The sequence below is a fragment of the Haliotis rufescens genome, unplaced genomic scaffold (assembly GCF_023055435.1).
Source record: "Haliotis rufescens isolate VD_foot unplaced genomic scaffold, xgHalRufe1.0.p SCAF_99, whole genome shotgun sequence".
NCBI classification, from domain to species: Eukaryota; Metazoa; Mollusca; class Gastropoda; order Lepetellida; family Haliotidae; genus Haliotis; species Haliotis rufescens.
The window spans coordinates 14,229-34,329 of NW_025964393.1; the positions used below are offsets into that span (position 1 = coordinate 14,229).

At 40.6% G+C, this 20,101-nt stretch overlaps 1 protein-coding gene across 1 annotated transcript; it reads right to left on the reverse strand.

Annotated features, from left to right (window-relative positions):
• Positions 1 to 939: 939 nt before the first annotated feature.
• Positions 940 to 5,313, reverse strand: LOC124137852 (tripartite motif-containing protein 2-like). Its single transcript, XM_048391790.1, has 4 exons — positions 5,237 to 5,313; positions 1,529 to 1,973; positions 1,055 to 1,437; positions 940 to 966 (listed from the first exon to the last, which is right to left on the reverse strand). The coding sequence occupies exons 2-4, from the start codon at positions 1,965 to 1,967 to the stop codon at positions 940 to 942; spliced, it is 849 nt and encodes a 282-aa protein (XP_048247747.1). The 5' UTR covers positions 1,968 to 1,973; positions 5,237 to 5,313.
• Positions 5,314 to 20,101: the final 14,788 nt, after the last annotated feature.

Genomic DNA, 20,101 nt, shown 5'->3' on the forward strand with positions numbered 1-20,101 from the left:
GGATTCCAATTCTAGGCCATCTCAGAAGCTTGACCACTGTCGCCGGTGGGTGAATATAGTATTATCACTGACTTTTGCTATCACCACTGTAGTTTTGTATTTGATACTGATCACTGTCATCATTTTATATACTGTCACTGAATATTGTACGACCACTATGTTGTATACTACCATTGTAATTACATTAATTTGTATTGATTTGTAAACCTAGTTAATATTGTAGTACATTTGTTTATTGTATACCATTTGTTGGTTGTTTGTTGGTTTGACACTGAGTTCTTTTAAATACATATTTCTGGGTTAACACACTGTTTCAATTTAGGAAACGACAGGTAAAAATAGTGATTCATAAACACATGGTTGTGATATTGTCGGAATCACATAACAGATCTGCTTTTAGCATGGAAAGGGCGTTGTCGCTTTTATTTACAACTTCAGTGTACTATGACTTTTTGAAGACACCGTTCAATCTTGTAAAATTGTGACAGGTTTTAGAAAGAAACATCTTTATACAGACTCATTTGACATTACAGTAACTATTCAAGTAACTTAAATTAGTGAGGAGAGAACTTCATTGCAGTGAACAGTTGTACTGTACTTCGTGATGCTCTCCACACCAATAAAGCAACCTGAGGGTGAACTCACATGCTAGCGATCCTTTTACTCCCAACGGCTGCCCGGTCATATATGCAGCTGTGGACACAAATGTGTTAGGGTGACCTCAGTATCAATAGACATGACGAACCATTATTACCATGTGGATGTTTTCACAGCTATATTGGGATAGTTTATAACCGTCAGATGTCTGCACAGTTATGAAACAAAATGCACAAAAATATCAAAATAGAGGAAGTGTCTTTAAGAAAATGCTTGAATTAAATTAAAGTACAGACTGATTACCTTGTGGCACATGCTCGTGTCCAATAGTCATTGCATCATTCAGGTCACCATCTCCACTTGGATTCTCTGTTGGTGAAAAGACAACTGATTTGACGAGACCGGCCATCTTCAACAAGGGGGTAATTTTACTGAAGCAAGTTGAAGCAAAGCTGACACCAGCTCTTCTAAGTGACGCCTTTGGTGACATCTCCAACATGGCGCTCAAGGTGGCAGCTGAAGACCCCATCATTTGTAGATCCTCTATCTTGTCAGCTTTACTGCGCATCTGTTGTGTGTACTCGGTAGATGATGTCACTTTTGCTAGAATATCACTGGTGGAATCCAGTTCCTCCTGTGTCAGCTTCAGAATCTTGCTGGATCTCTCTTCAACATTTGACAACAGAATTCCTCTCCTCTGCTGTATTTCATTAATCAATTCGTCAAAGGCTTTGTTGATGTCAACCATGGCAGCCTGTTTTGACACCTGTATGTTTGAATGTCTTTCCTTGAGACCTTGGTTTATTTTCACAAGTTCCTCTGCCTTCTGCTTCAGCTTGACTAGGGTATCGTCAATGGACTTTGCCTTTTTTTGGTGTGCAGTAGAACTGTAGGGGTTGGTGATGTTGTGCACACTTATGGAAACTTTTACCTGGCTGTTCTTTCATTTCCTTAAAACTGACAGGTTGGTGATCTTGCATCGACTTAACTCTTTTGTGGGCATTTAGACATTCTTGGCACAGGAAGACGCCACAGTCATCACATCTGGACATGGCAGGGTTACCATCAGGACAATCTGTACATGGCAGATGGAGCCCTTTCACAATCTTCAGATGATCCAGGATTCTTAGGATGATAGGCTCTTTGGGCAGAGACTTCACACCACCCGTCAGGTTATGTTGGTGTCGACACATGGGACATGATAACGTTGGGAGTCCTTTGCTGTACGTCTCTAAACAAGCTTGACATATTGACTGTACACAGCAGGGCATACGACGAGGTATCCGTCTGGCCTCATCAAAGTGTTCAGTACATATTGGGCACTCGATGAGGAGGTCCTTGATGGCGGACGCCGATACGTAGTCCGACATGGTTATCTGGGAATAAATGTGTTACATCTGAAGCATTTTCGGATTTTTTGTGAAATCGTCTTTTGTGTCTCGACACAACTAGTTTAAAGTCATATCAGACACATCCAAACTTGCATTGAATGCACACCACTCAAAACAGCAGGAAGCCATAAAATTATGAGCTCATTGTTTTATTGATTTTTATTGCTCATTACCACGACTTTCCCCATGCATAATTCAATATACAATGTAAACAATGAAACTATTTGCAGGGTGCGTATAATGTCTTTCTTAGCTGCTATTTGTGTTAGTGAACCATTTTTTGATAACTAATAGTTTCCCGTTACGTTAGATTTTACTAACCTAATGCATTGCCCTCGTTTGTAAAATATCACTATATAATTTTAAAAAAAAGAGAAAGGGGGCAACTAGCTCTAATAGTATAACGAATGTAAATGGAGCAATTGCAAAAAAATATATATATTCAGACAAAACAAAATGTTTGATAAATCAACCAAATTGAAGGAATCTACTCTACGAAGTTTGTTTGCTGTCTGTTGTTTAACGCCGGTTATAAATGAAGTAAAGTACATAATTATATGTTTATTTTATTGGTATATTTTGTGGAAACTTAGCTCATTATATGCAACGATTGCCTTTTAAAACATCAGTGACCTTGACCTCTCAACAACGTCGAACAAAGCATATTTAACAAGACCCTTGTCAATGAAATTATGTATGTCCAGGTGAGGTGAGGTGAAATTGGGTTCAACGTCGAGTCCAAGATTATTGCACTTATATAGCGACGTGTGTGTGTGTGTGTGTGTGTGTGTGTGTGTGTGTGGCTGCTTGTACTGGTCCGGGCTGATGCCGATTTATAGTGCTAGCTCACTGAGATACCATGTCGCAGTTTAACATGAATACCCCACTCAGACACAGTATACTGACTCCAGTCCTTGTTTCAGCCCCTTTATGTAGAGCGCCAGACATGGTAACAACAAGTACCATCTTTAAACGTCTAGTGGTATGACGCGGTCGGGGATCGAACCCCGTACCTTCCGCTCTCCGAGCGGACGCTCTACCTCTAGACCACGGAGGCGGTCTATGTATGTCCAGGAGTATCCGTGCATTTAATGTTCTTTTGGTCATAAACTGTTTGTAAGCTTCTGTCATGGTGACCTTGACTATGAAGTGCACACATTTAGATTGAAATATTCAACTGATTAAACGACCTACTTTCTGCCATCTGCATTAGTCATAGTCATTCCAAATCTGGACGGAGCGTTACTCATTATCAAATTACTGTACTAATTGGGTGTAATATTTGTACAGGTCAAGTTAGGATGGAGCCCTATTCATTATCAAATTACATAGTGAGTGTACTATTCCAAGTTTGTCCACAAGAAGTATCCATTTAAAGATTTTATAGTTCAAATTCTTCATACGTTCTGTGTAGGATCATGAGAAAGTGTAGTTCTGAGCATCTGCCGCCAAATACATGAACAGGTAAAACAAATCACTGAGAAGCACTAAAATTAGAAGCCCTAAGCAATTATATACACTGGACGACCAAGCGGGCACCAAATGACTGCACCCAGGACGCCCTCAGACGGGGTACCTAACACCAGTAGATACCCGTGAGATAACACTGGTTGTCAGATCGATCCACTGTCAACTTGCCGAGCCCGAGAGCTAAGAAAGGTTCTTCCTTGAAACACAGTAAGCCTGCACCGGGACGCTATGCGACCGAGGACAATTCCTTCACAACAGTCAGTCAATTGTACTACATGCAGTGGAGAAAGCAGTCAGCTGTAACGGCACATACAACATAGACATATGCATGTATTAAAAGTATGTCACTCTGATATTTGAATCCATATTGTTGTAACGAGCAATTACATTTTTCTGTGTACTGTCGAATCCTGTTGTCTCGAGCTCGGATGTGTCGACTCCCCGGTGGTGTTGAACTCACAGTTCCTTCCCGGCGAACTCGAAGTATATTTATCGCTATTTTAGCCCGAATGTGTCGAATTCCCGGCTAGGGCTGGGGTTACGGTTGGGGGGAAGGAGATGTTTGAAGAATATTTTTTATACAAAAAGCGCCCACGTGGGGAGAATACAATGTCTATCTACAACAAAATGGGGGCGGTCGGGTAGCCTAGTTGTTAAAGCTTTCGCTCGTCACGCCGAAGACCCGGGTTCGATTCCCGACATGTTAAGCCAATTTCTGGTGTCCCCCCGCCGTGATATTGCTGGAATATTGCTAAAACGGCGTAAAACCATACTCATTCACTACAATACTATGGTAACAAAGTGTATATTAAGTGGTATGCACATAGCCTTACATATGGATTATACACACACACACATATGCATCGATGTTTGTCAAAAGCAGTTTATATACCAGTATATATTTCACTAGAGGCTAAACCGAATAGGTATTTGTCTTTTAATTTGCTCTTGTATTAAGCGTGTCGTGTAAAATTTTGCTGTGACTTAGGTGTGGCCTGGATCTGGACTAAAGGCCAGCATCTGTGTATCCGAATACACAGTCTTGTTTTCTGAATTTATTACATAAAATGAATAGTTTGTTCAGACGTATGCCCAAAATGAAGAGTTTGCTGCGGCGAAAAAAAATAGTTTGTTTTGTGAAATATACCATAACATCAAACATGTTGTGTTAATAGTGAAAATTAATAGATTAGTTGATGGTGCTCAGTAAACAAATAGTTTGTTGGATACAGCTGAGTAAAAGATAAATTCTTCTTAAACAACCCCTCCCACAAATACAGAGTAAGTGGAAGCTCATCTAGGATGGTTACTCACAACAGAGTCGGATCGAGGACTGCGAAACGAAAAGGTTTGCTCGGTCACACAAAATCCCCACAAGGGAACTCTTTCAGTAAGATTTATTACGTGACCCAAATACAATCATCAAGACATGACCTACAACCAAGCTATGCATTAAATACAAACTGTCGCCCTCAGTCGTCACACTTCCATCTTTAGACATGTTGGCGTATGATGGACTATTCAGTTAGGTAGTATGCCCAGATATCTACATAATCACCTCAAATATCCTCCTGTAGCCACTGTTGGTAGATGGGACTTCCTCGTGGGGATCAACAATACTGTTGTGTAACCGCTAGGCAACCTGTGTATACATTTCGTTTGGCAACCGAATATGGCAACCAGATATCTTACCTGTAGTGTACCTATACAGTGTTATTACCTGATGTACATACATGTCGGTGTGCCGGACATTGGATGAGTTCAGTGAAATTACTTACCTGTTGATGTTTGGCAAAAATCACAGTTGTCACACCCAGTCCAGGAACTGCACTTACATAGAAACCTGTTGACGCTATTGTAGTCATGCGCAGTATCTATTTTCGATTTGAATTGACCTGCACTACTTTGCACAAAACTAAGGGCCTAGGTAATGGTATCCTAGAAGGGACATTGTCGCCCTTACAAACACAAAACAAAAATGTCATAATTTACCAAAGCACGACAATGCGACATAATGACCACATGATGACATTTCACGGCGGTTCAATCCTGTTTATAACACTCACACAAACAGTTACGCACTTACAGTAATGGGTGTGTGACAAAGACATTTCACGGCCGTTCAATCCTGTTTATAACACTCACACAAAGAGTCACGCACTTACAGTAATGGGTGTGTCACAAAGACATTTCACGGCCGTTCAATCCTGTTTATAACACTCACACAAACAGTTACGCACTTACAGTAATGGGTGTGTGACAAAGACATTTCAGGGCGGTTTTAATCCTGTTTATAACACTCACACAAACAGTTACGCACTTACAGTAATGGGTGTGTGACAAAGACATTTCAGGGCGGTTCAATCCTGTTTATAACACTCACACAAACAGTTACGCACTTACAGTAATGGGTGTGTGACAAAGACATTTCAGGGCGGTTTTAATCCTGTTTATAACACTCACACAAACAGTTACGCACTTACAGTAATGGGTGTGTGACAAAGACATTTCAGGGCGGTTTTTATCCTGTTTATAACATTCACACAAACAGTTACGCACTTACAGTAATGGGTGTGTGACAAAGACATTTCAGTGCGGTTCAATCCTGTTTATAACACTCACACAAACAGTTACGCACTTACAGTAATGGGTGTGTGACAAAGACATTTCACGGCGGTTCAATCCTGTTTATAACACTCACACAAACAGTTACGCACTTACAGTAATGGGTGTGTGACAAAGACATTTCAGGGCGGTTTTAATCCTGTTTATAACACTCACAGAAACAGTTACGCACTTACAGTAATGGGTGTGTGACAAAGACATTTCACGGCGGTTCAATCCTGTTTATAACACTCACACAAACAGTTACACACTTACAGTAATGGGTGTGTGACAAAGACATTTCACGGCGGTTCAATCCTGTTTATAACACTCACACAAACAGTTACGCACTTACAGTAATGGGTGTGTCACAAAGACATTTCACAGCGGTTCAATCCTATTCATAACTCTCACAGAAACAGTTACACACTTACAGTAATGGGTGTGTCACAAAGACATTTCACAGCGGTTCAATCCTGTTTATAACACTCACACTAACAGTTACGCCCTTACAGTAATGGGTGTGTCACAAAGACATTTCACGGCGGTTCAATCCTGTTTATAACTCTCACAGAAACAGTTACGCACTTAAAGTAATGGGTGTGTGACAAAGACATTTCACGGCCGTTCAATCCTGTTTATAACACTAACACAAACAGTTACGCACTTACAGTAATGGGTGTGTCACAAAGACATTTCACGGCCGTTCAATCCTGTTTATAACACTCACACAAACAGTTACGCACTTACAGTAATGGGTGTGTCACAAAGACATTTCACGGCGGTTCAATCCTGTTTATAACTCTCACAGAAACAGTTACGCACTTAAAGTAATGGGTGTGTGACAAAGACATTTCAGGGCGGTTCAATCCTGTTTATAACACTCACACAAACAGTTACACACTAACAGTAATGGGTGTGTGACAAAGACATTTCAGGGCGGTTTTAATCCTGTTTATAACACTCACACAAACAGTTACGCACTTACAGTAATGGGTGTGTGACAAAGACATTTCACGGCGGTTTTAATCCTGTTTATAACACTCACACAAACAGTTACGCACTTACAGTAATGGGTGTGTGACAAAGACATTTCACGGCGGTTTTAATCCTGTTTATAACACTCACACAAACAGTTACGCACTTAAAGTAATGGGTGTGTGACAAAGACATTTCAGGGCGGTTCAATCCTGTTTATAACACTCACACAAACAGTTACACACTTACAGTAATGGGTGTGTCACAAAGACATTTCACGGCGGTTCAATCCTGTTTATAACACTCACACTAACAGTTACGCACTTACAGTAATGGGTGTGTCACAAAGACATTTCACGGCCGTTCAATCATGTTTATAACTCTCACAGAAACAGTTACGCACTTAAAGTAATGGGTGTGTCACAAAGACATTTCAGGGCGGTTCAATCCTGTTTATAACACTAACACAAACAGTTACGCACTTACAGTAATGGGTGTGTCACAAAGACATTTCACGGCGGTTCAATCCTGTTTATAACTCTCACAGAAACAGTTACGCACTTAAAGTAATGGGTGTGTGACAAAGACATTTCAGGGCGGTTCAATCCTGTTTATAACACTAACACAAACAGTTACGCACTTACAGTAATGGGTGTGTCACAAAGACATTTCACGGCCGTTCAATCCTGTTTATAACACTCTCACTAACAGTTACGCACTTACAGTAATGGGTGTGTCACAAAGACATTTCAGGGCGGTTCAATCCTGTTTATAACACTCACACAAACAGTTACACACTTACAGTAATGGGTGTGTCACAAAGACATTTCACAGCGGTTCAATCCTGTTTATAACACTCACACTAACAGTTACGCACTTACAGTAATGGGTGTGTCACAAAGACATTTCACGGCGGTTCAATCCTGTTTATAACTCTCACAGAAACAGTTACGCACTTAAAGTAATGGGTGTGTCACAAAGACATTTCAGGGCGGTTCAATCCTGTTTATAACACTAACACAAACAGTTACGCACTTACAGTAATGGGTGTGTCACAAAGACATTTCACGGCCGTTCAATCCTGTTTATAACACTCTCACAAACAGTTACGCACTTACAGTAATGGGTGTGTGACAAAGACATTTCACGGCCGTTCAATCCTGTTTATAACTCTCACAGAAACAGTTACGCACTTAAAGTAATGGGTGTGTGACAAAGACATTTCAGGGCGGTTCAATCCTGTTTATAACACTCACACAAACAGTTACACACTAACAGTAATGGGTGTGTGACAAAGACATTTCAGGGCGGTTTTAATCCTGTTTATAACACTCACACAAACAGTTACGCACTTACAGTAATGGGTGTGTGACAAAGACATTTCACGGCGGTTTTAATCCTGTTTATAACACTCACACAAACAGTTACGCACTTAAAGTAATGGGTGTGTGACAAAGACATTTCACGGCGGTTCAATCCTGTTTATAACACTCACACAAACAGTTACGCACTTACAGTAATGGGTGTGTGACAAAGACATTTCAGGGCGGTTTTAATCCTGTTTATAACACTCACACAAACAGTTACGCACTTACAGTAATGGGTGTGTGACAAAGACATTTCACGGCGGTTTTTATCCTGTTTATAACATTCACACAAACAGTTACGAACTTACAGTAATGGGTGTGTGACAAAGACATTTCACGGCGGTTCAATCCTGTTTATAACACTCACACAAACAGTTACGCACTTACAGTAATGGGTGTGTGACAAAGACATTTCAGGGCGGTTTTAATCCTGTTTATAACACTCACAGAAACAGTTACGCACTTACAGTAATGGGTGTGTGACAAAGACATTTCAGGGCGGTTTTAATCCTGTTTATAACACTCACACAAACAGTTACGCACTTACAGTAATGGGTGTGTGACAAAGACATTTCACGGCGGTTCAATCCTGTTTATAACACTCACACAAACAGTTACACACTTACAGTAATGGGTGTGTGACAAAGACATTTCACGGCGGTTCAATCCTGTTTATAACACTCACACAAACAGTTACGCACTTACAGTAATGGGTGTGTCACAAAGACATTTCACAGCGGTTCAATCCTGTTCATAACTCTCACAGAAACAGTTACACACTTACAGTAATGGGTGTGTGACAAAGACATTTCACAGCGGTTCAATCCTGTTTATAACACTCACACTAACAGTTACGCACTTACAGTAATGGGTGTGTGACAAAGACATTTCACGGCGGTTCAATCCTGTTTATAACTCTCACAGAAACAGTTACGCACTTAAAGTAATGGGTGTGTGACAAAGACATTTCACGGCGGTTCAATCCTGTTTATAACACTAACACAAACAGTTACGCACTTACAGTAATGGGTGTGTCACAAAGACATTTCACGGCCGTTCAGTCCTGTTTATAACACTCTCACAAACAGTTACGCACTTACAGTAATGGGTGTGTGACAAAGACATTTCACAGCGGTTCAATCCTGTTTATAACTCTCACAGAAACAGTTACGCACTTAAAGTAATGGGTGTGTGACAAAGACATTTCAGGGCGGTTCAATCCTGTTTATAACACTCACACAAACAGTTACACACTAACAGTAATGGGTGTGTGACAAAGACATTTCACGGCCGTTCAATCCTGTTTATAACACTCTCACAAACAGTTACGCACTTACAGTAATGGGTGTGTGACAAAGACATTTCAGTGCGGTTCAATCCTGTTAATAACACTCACACAAACAGTTACGCACTTACAGTAATGGGTGTGTGACAAAGACATTTCAGGGCGGTTTTAATCCTGTTTATAACACTCACACAAACAGTTACGCACTTACAGTAATGGGTGTGTGACAAAGACATTTCACGGCGGTTCGATCCTGTTTATAACACTCACACAAACAGTTACGCACTTACAGTAATGGGTGTGTCACAAAGACATTTCACAGCGGTTCAATCCTGTTCATAACTCTCACAGAAACAGTTACACACTTACAGTAATGGGTGTGTGACAAAGACATTTCACGGCGGTTCAATCCTGTTTATAACACTCACACTAACAGTTACGCACTTACAGTAATGGGTGTGTCACAAAGACATTTCACGGCGGTTCAATCCTGTTTATAACTCTCACAGAAACAGTTACGCACTTAAAGTAATGGGTGTGTGACAAAGACATTTCACGGCGGTTCAATCCTGTTTATAACACTAACACAAACAGTTACGCACTTACAGTAATGGGTGTGTCACAAAGACATTTCACGGCCGTTCAGTCCTGTTTATAACACTCTCACAAACAGTTACGCACTTACAGTAATGGGTGTGTGACAAAGACATTTCACGGCGGTTCAATCCTGTTTATAACTCTCACAGAAACAGTTACGCACTTAAAGTAATGGGTGTGTGACAAAGACATTTCAGGGCGGTTCAATCCTGTTTATAACACTCACACAAACAGTTACACACTAACAGTAATGGGTGTGTGACAAAGACATTTCACGGCCGTTCAATCCTGTTTATAACACTCTCACAAACAGTTACGCACTTACAGTAATGGGTGTGTCACAAAGACATTTCAGTGCGGTTCAATCCTGTTAATAACACTCACACAAACAGTTACGCACTTACAGTAATGGGTGTGTGACAAAGACATTTCACGGCGGTTTTAATCCTGTTTATAACACTCACACAAACAGTTACACACTTACAGTAATGGGTGTGTGACAAAGACATTTCAGGGCGGTTCAATCCTGTTTATAACACTCACACAAACAGTTACGCACTTACAGTAATGGGTGTGTGACAAAGACATTTCAGGGCGGTTTTAATCCTGTTTATAACACTCACACAAACAGTTACGCACTTACAGTAATGGGTGTGTGACAAAGACATTTCAGGGCGGTTTTTATCCTGTTTATAACATTCACACAAACAGTTACGCACTTACAGTAATGGGTGTGTGACAAAGACATTTCAGTGCGGTTCAATCCTGTTTATAACACTCACACAAACAGTTACGCACTTACAGTAATGGGTGTGTGACAAAGACATTTCAGGGCGGTTTTAATCCTGTTTATAACACTCACACAAACAGTTACGCACTTACAGTAATGGGTGTGTGACAAAGACATTTCAGGGCGGTTTTAATCCTGTTTATAACACTCACACAAACAGTTACGCACTTACAGTAATGGGTGTGTGACAAAGACATTTCACGGCGGTTCAATCCTGTTTATAACACTCACACAAACAGTTACGCACTTACAGTAATGGGTGTGTGACAAAGACATTTCACGGCGGTTCGATCCTGTTTATAACACTCACACAAACAGTTACGCACTTACAGTAATGGGTGTGTCACAAAGACATTTCACAGCGGTTCAATCCTGTTCATAACTCTCACAGAAACAGTTACACACTTACAGTAATGGGTGTGTGACAAAGACATTTCACGGCGGTTCAATCCTGTTTATAACACTCACACTAACAGTTACGCACTTACAGTAATGGGTGTGTCACAAAGACATTTCACGGCGGTTCAATCCTGTTTATAACTCTCACAGAAACAGTTACGCACTTAAAGTAATGGGTGTGTGACAAAGACATTTCACGGCGGTTCAATCCTGTTTATAACACTAACACAAACAGTTACGCACTTACAGTAATGGGTGTGTCACAAAGACATTTCACGGCCGTTCAGTCCTGTTTATAACACTCTCACAAACAGTTACGCACTTACAGTAATGGGTGTGTGACAAAGACATTTCACGGCGGTTCAATCCTGTTTATAACTCTCACAGAAACAGTTACGCACTTAAAGTAATGGGTGTGTGACAAAGACATTTCAGGGCGGTTCAATCCTGTTTATAACACTCACACAAACAGTTACACACTAACAGTAATGGGTGTGTGACAAAGACATTTCACGGCCGTTCAATCCTGTTTATAACACTCTCACAAACAGTTACGCACTTACAGTAATGGGTGTGTCACAAAGACATTTCAGTGCGGTTCAATCCTGTTAATAACACTCACACAAACAGTTACGCACTTACAGTAATGGGTGTGTGACAAAGACATTTCACGGCGGTTTTAATCCTGTTTATAACACTCACACAAACAGTTACACACTTACAGTAATGGGTGTGTGACAAAGACATTTCAGGGCGGTTCAATCCTGTTTATAACACTCACACAAACAGTTACGCACTTACAGTAATGGGTGTGTGACAAAGACATTTCAGGGCGGTTTTAATCCTGTTTATAACACTCACACAAACAGTTACGCACTTACAGTAATGGGTGTGTGACAAAGACATTTCAGGGCGGTTTTTATCCTGTTTATAACATTCACACAAACAGTTACGCACTTACAGTAATGGGTGTGTGACAAAGACATTTCAGTGCGGTTCAATCCTGTTTATAACACTCACACAAACAGTTACGCACTTACAGTAATGGGTGTGTGACAAAGACATTTCAGGGCGGTTTTAATCCTGTTTATAACACTCACACAAACAGTTACGCACTTACAGTAATGGGTGTGTGACAAAGACATTTCAGGGCGGTTTTAATCCTGTTTATAACACTCACACAAACAGTTACGCACTTACAGTAATGGGTGTGTGACAAAGACATTTCACGGCGGTTCAATCCTGTTTATAACACTCACACAAACAGTTACACACTTACAGTAATGGGTGTGTGACAAAGACATTTCACGGCCGTTCAATCCTGTTTATAACACTCACACAAACAGTTACGCACTTACAGTAATGGGTGTGTCACAAAGACATTTCACAGCGGTTCAATCCTGTTCATAACTCTCACAGAAACAGTTACACACTTACAGTAATGGGTGTGTCACAAAGACATTTCACAGCGGTTCAATCCTGTTTATAACACTCACACTAACAGTTACGCACTTACAGTAATGGGTGTGTCACAAAGACATTTCACGGCGGTTCAATCCTGTTTATAACTCTCACAGAAACAGTTACGCACTTAAAGTAATGGGTGTGTGACAAAGACATTTCACGGCGGTTCAATCCTGTTTATAACACTAACACAAACAGTTACGCACTTACAGTAATGGGTGTGTCACAAAGACATTTCACGGCCGTTCAGTCCTGTTTATAACACTCTCACAAACAGTTACGCACTTACAGTAATGGGTGTGTGACAAAGACATTTCAGGGCGGTTCAATCCTGTTTATAACTCTCACAGAAACAGTTACGCACTTAAAGTAATGGGTGTGTGACAAAGACATTTCAGGGCGGTTCAATCCTGTTTATAACACTCACAGAAACAGTTACACACTAACAGTAATGGGTGTGTGACAAAGACATTTCACGGCCGTTCAATCCTGTTTATAACACTCTCACAAACAGTTACGCACTTACAGTAATGGGTGTGTGACAAAGACATTTCAGTGCGGTTCAATCCTGTTTATAACACTCACACAAACAGTTACGCACTTACAGTAATGGGTGTGTGACAAAGACATTTCAGGGCGGTTCAATCCTGTTTATAACACTCACATAAACAGTTACGCACTTACAGTAATGGGTGTGTGACAAAGACATTTCAGGGCGGTTTTAATCCTGTTTATAACACTCACACAAACAGTTACGCACTTACAGTAATGGGTGTGTGACAAAGACATTTCAGGGCGGTTTTAATCCTGTTTATAACACTCACACAAACAGTTACACACTAACAGTAATGGGTGTGTGACAAAGACATTTCAGGGCGGTTCAATCCTGTTTATAACACTCACACAAACAGTTACGCACTTACAGTAATGGGTGTGTGACAAAGACATTTCAGGGCGGTTTTAATCCTGTTTATAACACTCACACAAACAGTTACGCACTTACAGTAATGGGTGTGTGACAAAGACATTTCAGGGCGGTTTTTATCCTGTTTATAACATTCACACAAACAGTTACGCACTTACAGTAATGGGTGTGTGACAAAGACATTTCAGTGCGGTTCAATCCTGTTTATAACACTCACACAAACAGTTACGCACTTACAGTAATGGGTGTGTGACAAAGACATTTCAGGGCGGTTTTAATCCTGTTTATAACACTCACACAAACAGTTACGCACTTACAGTAATGGGTGTGTCACAAAGACATTTCAGGGCGGTTTTAATCCTGTTTATAACTCTCACACAAACAGTTACGCACTTACAGTAATGGGTGTGTCACAAAGACATTTCACAGCGGTTCAATCCTGTTCATAACACTCACACTAACAGTTACGCACTTACAGTAATGGGTGTGTCACAAAGACATTTCACGGCGGTTCAATCCTGTTTATAACTCTCACAGAAACAGTTACGCACTTAAAGTAATGGGTGTGTGACAAAGACATTTCACGGCCGTTCAATCCTGTTTATAACACTAACACAAACAGTTACGCACTTACAGTAATGGGTGTGTCACAAAGACATTTCACGGCCGTTCAATCCTGTTTATAACACTCTCACAAACAGTTACGCACTTACAGTAATGGGTGTGTGACAAAGACATTTCACGGCGGTTCAATCCTGTTTATAACTCTCACAGAAACAGTTACGCACTTAAAGTAATGGGTGTGTGACAAAGACATTTCAGGGCGGTTCAATCCTGTTTATAACACTCACACAAACAGTTACACACTAACAGTAATGGGTGTGTGACAAAGACATTTCAGGGCGGTTTTAATCCTGTTTATAACACTCACACAAACAGTTACGCACTTACAGTAATGGGTGTGTGACAAAGACATTTCACGGCGGTTTTAATCCTGTTTATAACACTCACACAAACAGTTACGCACTTACAGTAATGGGTGTGTGACAAAGACATTTCACGGCGGTTCAATCCTGTTTATAACACTCACACAAACAGTTACACACTAACAGTAATGGGTGTGTGACAAAGACATTTCAGGGCGGTTTTAATCCTGTTTATAACACTCACACAAACAGTTACGCACTTACAGTAATGGGTGTGTGACAAAGACATTTCAGGGCGGTTTTAATCCTGTTTATAACACTCACACAAACAGTTACGCACTTACAGTAATGGGTGTGTGACAAAGACATTTCAGGGCGGTTTTTATCCTGTTTATAACATTCACACAAACAGTTACGAACTTACAGTAATGGGTGTGTGACAAAGACATTTCAGTGCGGTTCAATCCTGTTTATAACACTCACACAAACAGTTACGCACTTACAGTAATGGGTGTGTGACAAAGACATTTCAGGGCGGTTTTAATCCTGTTTATAACACTCACACAAACAGTTACGCACTTACAGTAATGGGTGTGTGACAAAGACATTTCAGTGCGGTTCAATCCTGTTTATAACACTCACACAAACAGTTACACACTAACAGTAATGGGTGTGTGACAAAGACATTTCACGGCGGTTTTAATCCTGTTTATAACACTCACACAAACAGTTACGCACTTACAGTAATGGGTGTGTGACAAAGACATTTCACGGCGGTTTTAATCCTGTTTATAACACTCACACAAACAGTTACGCACTTACAGTAATGGGTGTGTGACAAAGACATTTCACGGCGGTTCAATCCTGTTTATAACACTCACACAAACAGTTACACACTAACAGTAATGGGTGTGTGACAAAGACATTTCAGGGCGGTTTTAATCCTGTTTATAACACTCACACAAACAGTTACGCACTTACAGTAATGGGTGTGTGACAAAGACATTTCAGGGCGGTTTTAATCCTGTTTATAACACTCACACAAACAGTTACGCACTTACAGTAATGGGTGTGTGACAAAGACATTTCAGGGCGGTTTTTATCCTGTTTATAACATTCACACAAACAGTTACGAACTTACAGTAATGGGTGTGTGACAAAGACATTTCAGTGCGGTTCAATCCTGTTTATAACACTCACACAAACAGTTACGCACTTACAGTAATGGGTGTGTGACAAAGACATTTCAGGGCGGTTTTAATCCTGTTTATAACACTCACACAAACAGTTACGCACTTACAGTAATGGGTGTGTGACAAAGACATTTCAGGGCGGTTTTAATCCTGTTTATAACACTCACACAAACAGTTACGCACTTACAGTAATGGGTGTGTGACAAAGACATTTCAGTGCGGTTCAATCCTGTTTATAACACTCACAGAAACAGTTACGCACTTACAGTAATGGGTGTGTGACAAAGACATTTCACGGCGGTTCAATCCTGTTTATAACACTCACACAAACAGTTACGCACTTACAGTAATGGGTGTGTCACAAAGACATTTCACAGCGGTTCAATCCTGTTCATAACTCTCACAGAAACAGTTACACACTTACAGTAATGGGTGTGTCACAAAGACATTTCACAGCGGTTCAATCCTGTTTATAACACTCACACTAACAGTTACGCACTTACAGTAATGGGTGTGTGACAAAGACATTTCACGGCGGTTCAATCCTGTTTATAACTCTCACAGAAACAGTTACGCACTTAAAGTAATGGGTGTGTGACAAAGACATTTCAGGGCGGTTCAATCCTGTTTATAACACTAACACAAACAGTTACGCACTTACAGTAATGGGTGTGTCACAAAGACATTTCACGGCCGTTCAGTCCTGTTTATAACACTCTCACAAACAGTTACGCACTTACAGTAATGGGTGTGTGACAAAGACATTTCATGGCGGTTCAATCCTGTTTATAACTCTCACAGAAACAGTTACGCACTTAAAGTAATGGGTGTGTGACAAAGACATTTCAGGGCGGTTCAATCCTGTTTATAACACTCACACAAACAGTTACACACTAACAGTAATGGGTGTGTGACAAAGACATTTCACGGCGGTTCAATCCTGTTTATAACACTCTCACAAACAGTTACGCACTTACAGTAATGGGTGTGTGACAAAGACATTTCACGGCGGTTCAATCCTGTTTATAACACTCACAGAAACAGTTACACACTTACAGTAATGGGTGTGTGACAAAGACATTTCATGGCCGTTCAATCCTGTTTATAACTCTCATAGAAACAGTTACGCACTTAAAGTAATGGGTGTGTGACAAAGACATTTCAGGGCGGTTCAATCCTGTTTATAACACTCACACAAACAGTTACGCACTTACAGTAATGGGTGTGTGACAAAGACATTTCACGGCCGTTCAATCCTGTTGATAACTCTCACAGAAACAGTTACGCACTTACAGTAATGGGTGTGTGACAAAGACATTTCACGGCGGTTTTAATCCTGTTTATAACACTCACACAAACAGTTACGCACTTACAGTAATGGGTGTGTGACAAAGACATTTCACGGCGGTTCAATCCTGTTTATAACACTCACACAAACAGTTACACACTTACAGTAATGGGTGTGTGACAAAGACATTTCAGGGCGGTTTTAATCCTGTTTATAACACTCACACAAACAGTTACGCACTTACAGTAATGGGTGTGTGACAAAGACATTTCACGGCGGTTTTAATCCTGTTGATAACACTCACACAAACAGTTTCGCACTTACAGTAATGGGTGTGTGACAAAGACATTTCAGTGCGGTTCAATCCTGTTTATAACACTCACACAAACAGTTACACACTTACAGTAATGGGTGTGTGACAAAGACATTTCAGGGCGGTTCAATCCTGTTTATAACACTCACACAAACAGTTACACACTTACAGTAATGGGTGTGTGACAAAGACATTTCAGGGCGGTATTAATCCTGTTTATAACACTCACACAAACAGTTACGCACTTACAGTAATGGGTGTGTGACAAAGACATTTCACGGCCGTTCAATCCTGTTTATAACACTCACAGAAACAGTTACACACTTACAGTAATGGGTGTGTGACAAAGACATTTCAGAGCGGTTCAATCCTGTTTATAACACTCACACAAACAGTTACACACTTACAGTAATGGGTGTGTGACAAAGACATTTCAGAGCGGTTCAATCCTGTTTATAACACTCACACAAACAGTTACGCACTTACAGTAATGGGTGTGTCACAAAGACATTTCACAGCGGTTCAATCCTGTTCATAACACTCACACTAACAGTTACGCACTTACAGTAATGGGTGTGTCACAAAGACATTTCACAGCGGTTCAATCCTGTTCATAACACTCACAGAAACAGTTACACACTTACAGTAATGGGTGTGTGACAAAGACATTTCACAGCGGTTCAATCCTGTTTATAACACTCACACTAACAGTAACGCACTTACAGTAATGGGTGTGTCACAAAGACATTTCACGGCGGTTCAATCCTGTTTATAACTCTCACAGAAACAGTTACGCACTTAAAGTAATGGGTGTGTGACAAAGACATTTCACGGCCGTTCAATCCTGTTGATAACACTAACACAAACAGTTACGCACTTACAGTAATGGGTGTGTGACAAAGACATTTCACGGCCGTTCAATCCTGTTTATAACACTCTCACAAACAGTTACGCACTTACAGTAATGGGTGTGTGACAAAGACATTTCAGGGCGGTTCAATCCTGTTTATAACTCTCACAGAAACAGTTACGCACTTAAAGTAATGGGTGTGTGACAAAGACATTTCACGGCCGTTCAATCCTGTTTATAACACTCACACAAACAGTTACGCACTTACAGTAATGGGTGTGTGACAAAGACATTTCACGGCGGTTTTAATCCTGTTGATAACACTCACACAAACAGTTTCGCACTTACAGTAATGGGTGTGTGACAAAGACATTTCACGGCGGTTCAATCCTGTTTATAACACTCACACAAACAGTTACGCACTTACAGTAATGGGTGTGTGACAAAGACATTTCAGGGCGGTTTTAATCCTGTTTATAACACTCACAGAAACAGTTACACACTTACAGTAATGGGTGTGTGACAAAGACATTTCAGGGCGGTTCAATCCTGTTTATAACACTCACACAAACAGTTACACACTTACAGTAATGGGTGTGTGACAAAGACATTTCAGAGCGGTTCAATCCTGTTTATAACACTCACACAAACAGTTACACACTTACAGTAATGGGTGTGTGACAAAGACATTTCAGAGCGGTTCAATCCTGTTTATAACACTCACACAAACAGTTACGCACTTACAGTAATGGGTGTGTCACAAAGACATTTCACAGCGGTTCAATCCTGTTCATAACACTCACACTAACAGTTACGCACTTACAGTAATGGGTGTGTCACAAAGACATTTCACAGCGGTTCAATCCTGTTCATAACACTCACAGAAACAGTTACACACTTACAGTAATGGGTGTGTCACAAAGACATTTCACAGCGGTTCAATCCTGTTTATAACACTCACACTAACAGTTACGCACTTAAAGTAATGGGTGTGTCACAAAGACATTTCACGGCGGTTCAATCCTGTTTATAACTCTCACAGAAACAGTTACGCACTTAAAGTAATGGGTGTGTGACAAAGACATTTCACAGCCGTTCAATCCTGTTTATAACACTAACACAAACAGTTACGCACTTACAGTAATGGGTGCGTCACAAAGACATTTCACGGCCGTTCAATCCTGTTTATAACACTCTCACAAACAGTTACGCACTTACAGTAATGGGTGTGTGACAAAGACATTTCAAGGCGGTTCAATCCTGTTTATAACTCTCACAGAAACAGTTACGCACTTAAAGTAATGGGTGTGTGACAAAGACATTTCACGGCGGTTCAATCCTGTTTATAACACTCACACAAACAGTTACACACTAACAGTAATGGGTGTGTGACAAAGACATTTCACGGCCGTTCAATCCTGTTTATAACACTCTCACAAACAGTTACGCACTTACAGTAATGGGTGTGTGACAAAGACATTTCACGGCCGTTCAATCCTGTTTATAACACTCACACAAACAGTTACGCACTTACAGTAATGGGTGTGTGACAAAGACATTTCACGGCGGTTCAATCCTGTTTATAACTCTCACAGAAACAGTTACGCACTTACAGTAATGGGTGTGTCACAAAGACATTTCACGGCGGTTCAATCCTGTTTATA

Excerpts from the sequence above, each read along its gene's own strand:
- LOC124137852 (XM_048391790.1), bottom strand. The coding sequence starts at position 1,967 with ATGTCGGACTACGTATCGGCGTCCGCCATCAAGGACCTCCTCATCGAG. Across the intron at positions 1,438-1,528 it reads GGAAATGAAAGAACAGCCAG|TCAAGCTGAAGCAGAAGGCA; the intron begins GTAAAAGTTTCC and ends ACGATACCCTAG. Across the intron at positions 967-1,054 it reads CGTCACTTAGAAGAGCTGGT|AGAATCCAAGTGGAGATGGT; the intron begins GTCAGCTTTGCT and ends TTTCACCAACAG.